Source organism: Heteronotia binoei, chromosome 4, assembly GCF_032191835.1.
Source record: "Heteronotia binoei isolate CCM8104 ecotype False Entrance Well chromosome 4, APGP_CSIRO_Hbin_v1, whole genome shotgun sequence".
NCBI classification, from domain to species: Eukaryota; Metazoa; Chordata; class Lepidosauria; order Squamata; family Gekkonidae; genus Heteronotia; species Heteronotia binoei.
Window position 1 is genome coordinate 65587784 of NC_083226.1, and position 14545 is coordinate 65602328.

General features: G+C 42.6%; 1 protein-coding gene across 1 annotated transcript in view; it reads left to right on the plus strand.

The window, feature by feature from the left end:
- The window catches only part of TMC1 (transmembrane channel like 1), a 114290-nt gene extending 100284 nt beyond the window's left edge, over nucleotides 1-14006 (plus strand). The window contains exons 15-20 of the mRNA XM_060236544.1: nucleotides 2806-2873; nucleotides 5384-5623; nucleotides 11329-11454; nucleotides 12012-12090; nucleotides 12195-12306; nucleotides 13677-14006. Coding sequence (XP_060092527.1) covers nucleotides 2806-2873; nucleotides 5384-5623; nucleotides 11329-11454; nucleotides 12012-12090; nucleotides 12195-12306; nucleotides 13677-13858 — 807 coding nt within the window. The 3' untranslated portion in view covers nucleotides 13859-14006. The remainder of the gene's footprint in view (nucleotides 1-2805; nucleotides 2874-5383; nucleotides 5624-11328; nucleotides 11455-12011; nucleotides 12091-12194; nucleotides 12307-13676) is intronic.
- Nucleotides 14007-14545: the final 539 nt, after the last annotated feature.

Consider the following 14545-nt stretch of genomic DNA (forward strand, 5'->3'; position numbering starts at 1 on the left):
CCCCCTGCCTGCCTGCCTGGCTCCAGCTCTACTTCCAGCAAGCGCTGGGATTGCTCCACACTGCCCCCACTGCAAACCCAGCACTTCAGGCGCGCCGGCTGCGGAGGGGGCAGCATGCTTCCTCCATGCCTGTCTGCCTGGCTCCAGCTCTAACGCTTACAGCAAGCGCCAGGATCGCTCCCTCCGCCCTCTGATCCCGGCGCTTGCTTTAAGCATCAGTGTCACGGCTGGGGCCGGGTCAGGCAAAGTCCAGAGGCAGTCCGAGGTCTGTAGCCAGCAAGCAGGAGTGTCCAAGGTGCCAAATCCAAATCGCTGTGCAAGCATCGCAGGTCTGAGGTCCAGAAGCCGAGGTCAGGGAGTCCAGAAGTCAAAAGCCAAAGTCAGGGAGTCAGGAACCAAAGTCAAGCCGGAGTGGATGCTAGAACGTCAGGGAGATGACTAGTTGCTTCCACAAAGCCTCCTCCCAAAGCCCACAGCTATATAGCCCTCTGCTGGCTGTTGCCCATTTGGGCTAATTGCTGGCTCTGGGAGGCGGCCAGGATCCTGTTACAACTCAAGCATCCTTGCTCTTAGGAGGGCCAGAATCCTCTCAAAACTCAGGACTCAGGGAGCGTCTTGCTTGTGAGCGTGCCGCCCTCCTCCGATCCCTGAGGTCCTGCCGGAGGCGGTCACGCACATGAGCCACCCGAGAGGGCGAGGCAGGGGGGCTGGGATCTTCTTCAGCAGGAGGCAGGGGTACTGGTGCAGGTGGCAGGGGTACAGTTTCCTCGGCAGACTCGTCTTCCTCTGCAGGGTCCCCAGCACCCATGACAATCAGAGCTGGAGCCAGACAGACAGGCACGGAGGAAGCACGCTGCCCCCTCTGCAAACCCAGCGCTTTGCGAGCGCCAGCTGCGGAGGGGGCAGCGTGCTTCCTCCGTGCCTGTCTGCCTGGCTCCAGCTCTGATGCTTAAAGCATGCGCCAGGATCAGAGGGCGGAGGGAGCGATCCTGGCGCTTGCTGTAAGCGTCAGAGCTGGAGCCAGGAAGACAGGCACCGAGGAAGCACGCTGCTCCCTCCACAGCTGGCACTCGTGAAGCGCTGCGTTTGCGGTGGGGGCAGCGTGGAGTGATTCCAGTGCTTGCTGGAAGCAGAGCTGGAGCCAGGCAGGCAGGCGCGGGGGAAGCACCGGGATCGGAGGCGGAGGCAGCAGATCGCCGCCCCCCCCCCCGGAGGAAGGTACGTCCTATCGTCCCTTCACTCCATAAGACGCACACACTTTTTCCTCCACTTTTTGGGGGAGGAAAAGTGCCTCTTATGGTCTGAAAAATACAGTACGCTTCTTAATATTTGTTCAGTGCCAAGAATGGTTTTGCCCATAATGGTGCTAAATAGGTCATGAGTGATTTAAAAGTTTAATTACTAGGTGACTTTTTTAGTTTCTAACATTGTAATTCAGAGAATCGTCTAATGTTTGGGAATTCAGCAGTTTTTTTACTAGTTCACCAATAGAAAACATCTGAGCTCATCCAATGTTTTATTGGTTGTTTTGTTGTTTATTGGTTGTTTTGCAAGACTCCTCTGTTTTTAATAACTATGTCACAAGTGGAAATTCAGCAAACAAAGCTCTTCCAAGTATACCTGCATGCCAGGGAAAGCTTAAACTTCTTAATTTCTTCTTGTCATGTTGCTGTTGTAGTTCTATAGGAAGAATTACAGTATTGGAAGATCAAACTATAATATACATACTGTAATGAGATGCTAAGTAGTAAATAGTCAAATAAACAAATTATACAAAAAACTGTGTATTGAATACAAAATAAGTGATACAATATAATGTCAAAGAATCCAATGTATTATTAGGAGGTACACAGATTATACTACAAAGTATAAATACATCAAAATTTATCAAAGCCTTCAAAAACCAGGTAAGTGCAAATATATGCCAGGTAAACGCCAAAAAGGTATGGAAGAATCATTCTAGAAGATTCACACAAGAAATCCTGGGCAATGCTTTCTAGTTTCAGTCACCTTCTTCAGTGAGCCTACTAGAAATATTTTTGTCTGTGAAGACAAGGATTATTTTCAGTATAAGGCAATGTGGTTTATTTAGCCAAATTCCACAAGGATCATTACTTATGTGCACCATTCAAATCAGCAGAGCACAAATTAATCAAACCTGTTTACAATTGAAGAGGCCTTATATCCTTTGATGTTACAGTGTATTTCCTATTTTGTATTCAATAAACACTTGTTTGCATAATTTGTTTATTTGAATATTTAGCACCTCATTACTGTATGTATATTATAGTTTGTTGCTGTCATAGGCATAGAAGCCCTGCCAGAAAAAAACAGAAGTTGATTATTGTGCTAAGGGCTTTTGCTGATATGCCATTTTCCTCTTTGCATTTTAAAACATGTGCAGGAGACTGTCCTGAGAATGAAAGATACATCTCTGTAATGTCAGGCTTCTGGTTGCAAAACACAGAGAACATCCTGGGTCTTATTGCTTCTCCCAGCAGACTTTTTTTGACTTCCAGGAGATTTGCATATACAAGTATTTTCTCTTGCTTTCTGACATGCATTTTTAAAATGACAGTTTGTCCACTTCCAGTTTTATGTCTACCTATCATTTAAAATCAAGGAGTTTGATTCTATCACAGCATTGACTACTATGATGGAAGTAGAATTTTGCATAATGTATCAGTTCTCTTTCATGATTCTGGAGTTTTATTTATTTGCTCCAGGAAAAAAAAAACCTGCTCATAATGTTACACAGGATATTATTGCAAATCTAAGGGAGTTTGATATGTTTTTCCCCTTCAGCCTTCTTATTCAGAATTTGATATCAGTGGCAATGTGCTGGGTCTGATCTTCAATCAAGGCATGATCTGGTGAGTAAGCAAAACCAACAAAACAAATCCAGTATAAACTATCTGGACAAAAGCCTGACTGTAAGAGTTTTCATATTGCTTGTTCACACCAGTAGAAATGCAGAAAAATCACACTTGTTTTTTCTGGTCTTGATCACTCCAGTTTTATGCTGGTGTGGCAGAAAAGAAATCATGCCTGGAAGCCTCAGAGTAAACTGTCATAAACCAAAAGTCACAGGATGGTGAATCAGACTTCACTTGTGGAGTGACATTGAGTGCCACCTTTCTGGTGTGACAAAGGGCTGCCCTGTGGCTGTTATTGCTGGTATAGGGCAAAGTCAAACTTCAGGAAACGTGTAGGTGGCAACAATGGTTACATAAACACAGTACTGCTTTCTTTTCCTTATATCTTGGTTTTTCTCACAGAGAAAAGCACAGGAGATTGAAAAATGCTATTATACCATATTAATCAGTTGTGGGTGCTGGGCTTCCTTTCTCAAGGTGTATCAACTTCAAAGCTCTGCTACCTCATAATTTTCCAGTGATGGAATCTCATATATGTTGGGGCCATTAGGATGTGGGCTAGAGGTGTATTTTTTAAATTTTCACTTTGAATTTTAAATTCATCTCCATTTTCTTTCATTATTGCATTTCAATTGGAGGACACATTATTTTCCATCCACACTGGATGGCATATTCAGAAATTGTGCTTGTTCACTCAAGTGATTTTCTTTGTCAACATTGAGGCAGCTCAGAGAAAAGACCCCCATTTCAACACACATTTTCAGGTACAGCATCTGCATTTTTCACCTGTTTGGGATGCCATTTCTCTAATAGGTGAGCCAGGGATTGGATTAGAATGCTGAAGCCACCCCCCAACCTTTCTGCTTACTCTGCAACACTAGTATGTTTCCTCTGACTAGATGACAAACTGGTGATCCATGGCTGGATCCTCCAGTGTCTGAAATATTCTTTGAAATCACACAAGTTGTGAAGAGGGAGGTTTGGAGATCATTGATGTGACTATTAGACTCAATAAGGGGAAATATAGCCTTTTGTCACTGCAGTTAGTACGTGTAATTCAGTGATCATGTTAACTGCCATTTTGCTGTTGTTTTCCACTGAACACAGGTGTCATGACTCCCACTGAGCTGGCTCTGGACACCAGCTCAGAAGCCACTGAGGAGGAGCCAGAAATGTGGCCTGGGGGAGTGTAGGGAACTGCAGGGGGTTCCTGCAGGGTGGAAGTATCTGGCCCATCTGTTCCAGAACTTGTCCCTGAGAAGCCTGCAATTGTAACTCTTCCATCAAAACTTCCCTGTGTCCCTGCAGGTCCTGGGACAATCAAGTTCCACTTCAGAACACAATCCACAAGCCCCCTGGAATACCCCTCTACCCAATCGTAGTAGTGGTGTTAGAGAGTTCATGCTAAGATAGATAAGTAAAGGTGCAGTGCCAGGCTTGCAGCCCATGATCCTCCTCCTGGGCCGTATCATGGTCCCAGTGGATGTAATCCTTCACACACCTCTCAATTATATCATCTACTGCTCATCCTTTTCTCTTTCACTGGTCTCTGTGAAGTCTAAGTCAGATCAACAAACAATAACAAATAGATCTAAGTATTATCAAATATAAATTGTTTTCCCTAGGAAGACTCATATATAATAATGACATTAACAAAAATGCCCATTTCATTTAATTAGTTGGTTAATTAATATCCCAGTGTATATTCCTAGTGTGGATTTGTTATTCCTTCTGGAGTCAGCAGCATACAAAAGGGATAATATTATTTATGCTGCTTTGAGTCTGGAGGGGAGGTAGGTTAACTGTGCATTTAATTGGGTGATGCATAGGGAAAAGATTACTATCTCAGCAGTAAGTGTCCGAAAGATTTATGTTTTGGGGTGAATCCTGTAGCTTTATGTCATTCTGTAATCATATGGTATCGTTTAATATCAATACTAAAACTATCACTTTAACAGTGAAATTCTCAGGCCTCTTTCCTGGGTGCAAGCCCCACTGAATAGGCCTGATTAGAGTTCTGCTTAATTTTGCTTAAGATTGTTCCCTAATTACATGTACCAAAGATATTTCTGTATCTTTAGATGCACTTTCCAGAAATTCCTTAAATGTAAAAATGTGTACTAAGGGACTTCAGAACAACACTCTTCAATCCATGTTCCTAAATGACCTTGAACTAATAAATAAACAAATTGATGAATGCAAAACCTTAGCCAAGCAATGGAGATGTTTCCCCCATGATCTCTAGCTTGAAAGCTCTTGGGAAGTGCACTGGATAACATCTTCCCCAGCATTTGTGACCTTGGTAGGTAGTTGTAAGGAGATGGGCTTTCAAAGTGTGATAAGAGAAAAGGTAGAGAAGCCTTTGACAGAAGGTTGATGGACTAAATCCCAAGGAAGATAAATTAATTGGATTCTAAAGAAGATGAAGCTTGAGGAATCTGGTCACTTGGTTGTGGTACATATTTTGTTGCTTTCTTATGACAGAATGGTTTGTTAATTGTTTCCAGGATGGGTGCCTTTTACGCACCCTGCCTCCCAGCTATCAACATGATTCGCCTCCACACTTCCATGTACCTGCAGTGCTGGGCTGTGATGTGCTGCAATGTCCCTCATGAGAGAGTTTTCAAAGCCTCAAGATCTAACAACTTCTACATGGCCATGCTGCTGTTTATTCTCTTCCTTTCCACACTGCCAGTTGTCTACACTGTTGTTTCCATCCCACCATCTTTTGACTGTGGCCCATTCAGGTCTGTTGCATTTCTTCATTGACTCATCTGAGAAAAGCTCAAGAAATAAAGATGCCAGGCACACTGCTTTGAAAAGCAGTTGTGACTTAGTCCCATCAAAATCAACAAAATAATTAATGGCAGCAATCCTGTGCATTTTTGCTCAGCAACATCAGTATCTTTCTTTAGACTAGGCAACGAACTGGTGATCCATGGTTGGAATCTGAAATGTTTGTTCTTTAAAATCAGACAAGTTATGGCTTAAAATCAGACAAGTTGTAATTATCAGCCTCAATGGGAGAAAAGGATGGATTTTGTGATTGTGATTGTATGTGTAATTCTGTGATCCTTTTAACTGCTTTCTTGTTTGTCTGGGAGTAACTCCCTCTACTTGGTAAGACTTGCTTCTAACTAAGTCTATAAAGGATCAAGTTGTACAAGAACAGTTTTTTGGGAATATTGCAGCTGTGTTTCAGATTTGAACTTCTTTGGGGACCTGATAGTATATTTTGGGTGATATTTTTCAGGGGAACAGAATATGCATGATTGGGCTGCAAGAAAACCTAATGCAGGCCATGAAAATACTGACAATGTTGAACCAGAGGTCACTATGGGGTTTCTCCATTATTAAGGCTTTGATAGATATATAAACATTTCCTAAATTTTCTTCCCAATTGATACAGTGATAGAAATGTTTTAGCCCACTTAAACTGATGAAAGCAGCATGAATATGTGGAAGAACCACAATATTTTGGTCTTTTAATGAACAGCAAGTATAGACATCTTTATGACCATGGCATATGAAAGTCTCTGCTTTTTGTCACTGTGTTCCCCATGCTGGCTTGTCACCTCATTTCATATTCTTTTAAGCTTCCCCAACTTATTTTAGTACCTTTGCTTGTATTATATCACACTCCCTACATATGATCTTGCCTGCAGCTGCTGAAGAGTCTAGTGTTCCCTCAAACAGCTTTACTCATTCCTCCTTTATTTTCTTGTTTCCTGCAAGTCCATGTTAGGACAACTACAGGGTGCCAGTTCTCCTTCTTTTGCTTCAAGCCATCATCTGAAAAATTGCTTTTGGGGGGTATATTTCTTTCCCAAATCAAATTCCCCATGTATCAAGGGGTAAAAATGTTCCACAAAGGTTTCTTTGCTTTTGGTTGTCATGAAGGGCTGTATCTCTCCAGAGCATGCAAAAACAGTTCTCCAGATTACTACTTTCTTAGTAAGCTCATGAGTTAGAGCCCAATGGGACTATTTTTGGCATTCCAGTGAAGTAATTTGGTTCCCTAATGGGTAAAAACACCCTAATGTCAAAAATGCATGTCTTCTCAGGTACTTCTCTAAACAGAAAGCCAATTGTAATTGACAGGTGTACAGGTGACAAGTGTCCTAAGAAGAAAAAAATTCTGCAGCCACTTTCCCCTGAATCATATCCCAAAAGTACAAGTGGAGTAGCTAATTCATCTCAATAGTGTTTTCAAGGTTAAAGGCTTCTTTGAAACTCTTGTTTTCACTTCCTGTTCAAGTTATGTTCCACTGCATTTTCTCATATTCCCTCTCCTTTTTAATTGTTGCCAACTTTTCTTTTTGCTGTATTTGCTGTGAAGTAATACTATTGGACATTGATAACTTGACATCAACAATTACTTCTGCTCCTTCCGGAAATGTGTGTGTGTGTTTTGTATAAATTGATTTCCTAGATTAGCTCCATACTCATCAAACTAGTGCTAGTTATTGTCGGATTGCCTAGATTAGCTCCATACTCATCAAACTAGAGCTAGTTGTTGCCTAAGACCTTTTTACATTTATAGCCTACAGCCAGCCAGCTAGTTAGGAAGGCTCTCTTTCCCACATGCTTTCCCTTGTTTTTAAAGGGAAGAAGAAAAGAAAAGAAAAGCTAGCTTTTTTTCTCGGTGTGGTTCCAGACAAGTGTCCAGAGTGCAATGAATTTTTCCCCCTTCACACTTCTCTCAAATAGGATTCCCCACCCCCCACCCCTGGACTCCTATTTCTTTAATAACTTGAGTAACAAGTGCAAATTCAACAAGTGGGCCTTTTCCATGCAGGGAAGAGTGAAGGGGATAATTTGCTCATTATTTGTGTAATAACATTTTGGACATTATCTAATGTCATTTTCTTTGCCTTGCAAATCTGAGGGCCATGGCTTCCTTTTTTCAGTCAATCCATTTTATTTTGGGTCTTCCTCTTTCCCTGCTGCCTTCAACTTTTTGCAGCATAATTGCAGGGTTACCAGGTGTCCTCATGTTAGAGGACATGCTGTCATTTTGTGTTTGTGTGCCTATTCTTTTGGGGGCTCTTTAAAAAAAAAACTGATGAAAATGTCCTCTTATTGGGTTGGAGGGTCAGGAATATCCCTAGTTAGTAGCAATTATCACAGCTTGAATAATAGGGGTACTTAAAATGAGATTTGTCATAGTGATCACTTGTTTGAAGTAGTCAGTCAAGTTATCTATATTTATTTATATATTTGATTTTAGACCACCTCCCCAGCCAAAGTGGGGCTCAGGGTGGTGTACATTAAAATTAATAAATATCATTATGATAAAATTTAAAACCATAAAATCAGGGGGATGGAGAAGTCCCCAATGTGATGCTCAGACATTACATAATATTGGGGACATGCATGAATCCTAAATGGCAAATTTGCTGCTTGGTATTCAGGTGCCCCCCCCCCAAAAAAAAACCTTTTAAAGAGTCCCTTTAAATGCTTTTGGAAAGTGGGGACCATGCATGCCTGAATCACCACTTGGGATTCTGGCATGCATGACCCCCATACTCCAAAAGCATTTAAAGGGACCATAAAATGATTTTGGAAGAGCTGGGGCCCACAAACCTGAATCCCAAGTGGTGAATTCACTGCTTAGAGTGTAAGTGTGTGATCAGCAGCTGCCCCCCTTCCTCCCCTCCTGCTAGATTTAAAGAACCCTCCTGCTGATTGGTGGGCCATGTGATCCCACTGATTAGCTGGAGGGCCCTTTAAATCTGGCAGGAGGGGAGGAAGAGGAGTGGCCAGGGTGGCTGCTGTTTAGGCTTCCCACCCCCCCCCTTCCTATTTCCCAGCCCCCTTTCTTCTGTATCATGTTTGACCCAGCAGCACTTTACCATCAACAAACGTCCCCCCCTTCCTGTGTGTGTGTGTGTTTGTGTGAGAGAAAGAAACTGAGAGTTTGTTGCAGGTAGGGAAGGGAGGCTGGGTCTGTCCTCCTCAGCATCACATTTGGAGAGGGTTGAGTGGGAAGAGACACAGTAAATCGGTTTTGCTAACTATTTGGAAACCAAATAAGGGAACTACCTGGGGATCCTAAGCTTAAAAGGGTAAAGTCTAACCTAGAGTGCTAGACTAGGGTCTGGGAGACCTGGATTTGAATCCCCACTCTGCCAAGGAAACTTGCTGGGTAACACTGGAATACTCTCAACCTCTGATGGAAGCAGCTTTGGGTTCCCATGGAAGGTAGGATATACATTAAGATTGCCAACCTCCAGGTGGTGGCTGGAGATCTGCTACTCAACAAATGTTTGAGTAGCAGAAAGCAATGTAAAGAGATAAATTTAAATTTGGAAGGAGGAAGTGACATCACAGGAAGGGAAGGCGTTTGGGTGCAGTGTGCTGAAAGTGACACCATCGAAAGAAGTGGAGTGTGGAAGTGACATCACAGGATATGAAATCACAAAGGTGATATCATATCCTGCTCCTGGCTCCACCCCCAAAGTCTCCTGCCTCCACCCCAAAGTCCCCAGATATTTGCTGAGTTGGACTTGGCAACCCTACTGCTATTGGAGGTGGAGCCTGGTGGCAGGGCCCTGCCAGCTAGCTGAGTGGCCATGGACATGAGTCCCTGAAATTGGGGGACCCCTACCTGGGGGCTGGCATCCCTAATGGGAGACCACCAAGGAACTCCAGGATTGTGAAGCAGAGGCAAAGCACCTCTGAACACCCTTGCCTATGGGGTTGCCATAAGTCAATTGTGACTTGATGGTTAAAAAAAAGCGGGGGGGGGGGAGGGAGGGATCTGGACTACATAGATGTAATCACTATTGAAAGTATATAATTCCTGAACAGGTCCTAATTGCTACAAAGCAGGTGAGGTGAGCTCCTTTTTGTGGAAAACTATGGGTGACATCTAGAGGTGGTTTTAGGTAAATGCAGTCTGAAAACCTATGCAGGTGTAGTGTGCATAAACAGTAAATGGGTTTTGGCCATGAAGAAAACATAAACAAACTACTGTGGGTTTTTTCCTTCTTCTTTTCTACTAGCTTATCATATGCATTAAAAATCAAAAACTTTTCAAGATGGGCAAGTCTATAAAATATTTTCTCAAACCAAATGTCTAATACCCTATATTGATCTTTTGATGCAGGAATCAACATTGTATTTCTGGATTTCTAGTATTAGCTACTTTTTCAGACTTACATACTACTTGCCCAAAATCTCAAATCCAACAGCAAGCTAGGGGAATGTACCTCCAGTCTTTCCTTCAGACAAGAGGGCAGAGACTATTGCGCCTGCTGCTGGACTCTTTGGTCAGGTCTATATGTTCATATCTGATTGAATGTTTTTGTGTCATCACAAGTACAGAGCAACAAGAGACACAAGACATGGATGGAGTTGTAATATAGAAGAAGAAAGTTAGATGGCTTAGTGTGTTCAGGGCTGCTCAGTCACTTTCCTGACTCAGCAAGAATTAAAGAGATTTTGGTTTGGATATTCTGAAAACTGGCCGAATTAATTGAATTTTGTGAACTATTCATTGTTTGTTCTTTATTATGGTCATTTGACCAATCATATAACACATTTACATGTAAAACATTCAAAGCATATAATAAACCAGATAAAACAATTTAGTATAACTATTCTTCTAGGACAGCAAGTCGTGTTTGTTGAATGTGGGTTCAGTGTTTCCTCAGTTCCCCACTGTGGTCACTCTGCATGTGCCATTTGAAATATGTAACTATCCTGTATCAAAAATGCATAAGACTTGAGAGGAAACACTAACCCAGTTGTAGGAAACTGGATCTCTGTGGTTGTTTTGTCCTTTGTCTTGGTTCAGCTGCTCAGCTGCATATTCGAGAGCACCATTTCCTGTCTTGTGCAGAGGGGTCAACTCTCAGGTTTATCTGCTGCTTTCACTTCTATGTGTTTGGCCTCCATTCCAGAAGTAGCAAAATAAGGTAGTGGAACAGACTGCTTCACTCCAGATTGCAAGCAGGATCACTGTTTTGAACGCTCCTCAAAGATTAACACTCCTTGCAAAGGGATCACCAGCATATTAAGCAATTGGCCAGGCTTTCTTACAGGTGTACAAGTGTTATTTTTGCTTGGGAGGGTTTTTTAACCATGAGAGAAGTATTTAAAGGATAGCATGTCCCTCCTGCCTGCAGCCTGACATGATGCAATCCATTTTACCAGCAATGTGATTGAGGAATCAATAGTGTCACTATGTGAATACAGCAGTTGCTCCCCAAACTGGTAACACTGTAGCCACCATATCTGTGCATGGGCCAAAAAGGAGAAGCTTTTTAGGCTAGAATAATCCCTTCCTCCCCACTGTAAAAAGTGGACTTGCACCATAATAGATATGGTCATTATACAGGACTGTAATTGAAGTCAGCTATTCTTCTGCTATCCCTGCAGACGTGAATTGCTTAGTGTTCTCTTGACTAAAAATGCTTTAAATTTATTTTTGTGTGTATATCAACAGTGGAAAAACTAGGATGTTTGAGGTCATCGGAGAAACTCTGGAACATGATTTCCCTGCCTGGTTTCGGAAACTTTTTAGACTCGCCTCAAATCCTGGAGTGATCCTACCCGTCATACTGCTGATGGTGTATGTACAGCATCGTCCTTTTGCTTCCCTGTGGGATCTTGTATTCCACTCTTTATGGTTAACATCCTTTGGTTTCTAAAACTGTCTTTGATGGCAGCCCCCTCCCTCAGTGCCTTTAGTGCACAAAAAATTGGGCAGGGAGCAATATCAGAACAGCTGCCAGTTAATGTGTATATATTACAAGTACATTAATAACCTTAAACTACCATTTTTATTTTGTTCAGTTAAACTGTCTCTGCTATTGCCAGCCTAAGGGATATATTGGGTTCAATCCTGCAGAAAAGTTCCACTAATGGAAAGGGAGTAATTTTCACAAGTTCCTCCACCTCCCAGTCTAGACCTCTGAATCCCCTTCATGCTGTTCTGAAGGTTCCCTGTCCCTCTGTGCTGGGCCTTTTGGCCTGCATCACTAGAGGGAAGACAAGAAAGTCCTACTCTGCTGACAAAAATCTTTTAACATCAGTAGAGATTTATTGTGATTTCCCATGGTCTCAGAGTAGTGAAATGAGTCTTAATTGCTGTAACAATTATATGATCCTGCACGTTTCTCTCATCAGGTTGAGTATCTACTATCTCAATGCTACATCCAAATCCTACCAGGAAGCTATTTTGGAGCTCAAAAGGAAATTGCAAAGTGTAAGGATGTTATACTCAGTATTGTTAGTTGCTGTTTTTTACTGGTTAATCATAGGGATTCATAAGAATAATTATGGGATATTTGTTTTATTTCTTACCATCAGCAAGCTGAAGAAAATAAAAGGAAGAATAAGCAAAAAGCACAGGAAGCTCGGAGGGCATTAGAGGAAGCTCAGAAGACAGAGACCAATGAGAACAACTCAAACAGCATTCAAGGTATGGAATGTTTTTCAAGCCATTGCCATCACAGATGGTTTACTTACTTCATTTCCATCCTCAATTCTTAGTTCTTTCTGCTTGGACTAAGCCACCTTTTCATCAAGTCAAGTTTCCTGCCTCTAATTGGCTCACCATTGCACTTGCAAGCCTGTATCTTGACATGCAGTGATGGGAGGCACTAAAGAAAGACCACCATTTTGTTTCATATACGCAGGGCTTTTTTTCTGCTGGAGCTAACAGGAGAGGAGCCTCACTTGGGTTAGCCAGAGCTCTGGCTGGCCTGACTCACCATGCAGCAGCCACGTGCTCCCAGGTGGTGTGGTCTGATATGCAAATGAGCTCCTGCTGGGCTTTTTCTATTAAAAAAGCACTGCATAAACAGAGTTACAACAAGATTTTAAGAGTTGATATTCTTGATATTTTGTGCCTCCATGCCATAAATATGCACAGCTGTCCTGGAATAAGTGATGTGTGTGGTCATAAAGCTACAAGAACACTTTGTTCGGGGAACATATCCAATTGTCATGGTGCTTGTCATATTGCAATCCCTTTCAAACAGCAATCAAACTAGTGTGAGAGAGTCTGCTTGAGGGAAGGAAAGGCCAATGTCTATAGCCATGGATGATTCAATATTTCATCTGTCAGCAGGGTTTCAACAAATTCCCAAAGTCAGCCAGAGCATTCTGGAATCCAATAGGATCCTTACATCACCAGGAGTGGATGTTTCAAATTTGGCCCCTTCAAGAAGGAAGTGACAAACCCAATCTTGCTTTCAAGAGGTTGTTATCTGCTCCAGTGTTGGTCTCACCTCAAGGTTCTTCACTAGATCACCAGCAAACTGCCCAGTATAGGTCCAACACATACCCTTTATCATGCAGAGGATCAACTATAACCTGGGACAGCCTCTTTGTTGTCATGACAGCCACAAAGTCCTGAGTATAGCTAAACAAAGGCATGGATGTTGGAAGTCTTCCAGAACCAGTTTATACTAGGCATCTAGGGGACGGGAGAACCATGCATGCTGCCTTCAATCCTTAGGTAAAGGTGGGATAAAAAGATTTTAGGTAGAGAGACTCTCCATCACCATACCCAAGATCAGTCCACCAAGTCAGCCAGGTAACCCTCACCAAGATAAGATGTTAGCTTAGAAAGAGCCTATGTTTTTTGTTACCCAGTGCAAGGAACATAGAATTGATGATGAACCTCCATGCTGGAGAGAGGCTCCAGAGGGATGAGCAGATGCTAGCATTTTCTCATTGCCATGATGCAGTTGTCAAGTTTACTGCTAAGCATTTGCCATGCATCAATTAAAAATGAATATTCTTACTTTGACTTTTGAACATTCTATTTTCCAAAACGTGTTTCAGATAAACAAAAAAGAGAAAACAATGTTAAGAAAATGCGGGGTCAACAACAGAAAGAAAAGCTGTATCCTGCTGCTACAACCAATGGAAACATTCATCCCCCAGGCAGTGGAAGAGGAAGAGGCCTGGTTCCACCCCCATGCATAGCAGTGACGCAGTCATCAGGGCTACCAACTACTGCATGAATGAACATCCTCCAGGAAATCAGCTGAGGATGCCAAGACCACCTTGACAATAGTGATGATAAATGTTTAATTCACTATTCTACACCTCAAGCTCTTTGTAGAATCCTTTATATATAAAATGCCAAGCATATTGGCACTTTCTGCCTTTCCCATTGGCTGTGGTGTGCACTTCATCAGCCATTGGCCCATAAACTGCCACTCAAGTTCTGTTGCATTCCATTAGTTGAGTCTATCCTCCCTCCTGCTCCCTGTTGCCTACCCATTCTCTGTGCATTTGGAAGAGAACATAGGCAGTGGTGGCAGGGAGGTGGTGAAGAGACAGGAAACAAAGATGGTAATGCGACTAGGCAGCAAGGTCTGACTCTGCTGCAAGCATTTCCTCGGAATTCACTGCCACAGGAGGTGGTGGCGGCCACAAGTATAGCCACCTTCAAGAGGGGTTTAGATAAAAATATGGAGCACAGGTCCATCAGTGGCTATTAGCCACAGTGTGTGTGTATATATAAAAATTTTTGCCACTGTGTGACACAGAGTGTTGGACTGGATGGGCCATTGGCCTGATCCAACATGGCTTCTCTTATGTTCTTATGTTCTTATGTGACTGCCTCTTTCCTTTCACTTCCTCCCTCCCCTCACCCTCACCCCAGGACAGACAAGGATTGGGCCAATGGGGAAGCTGCTAGGCAG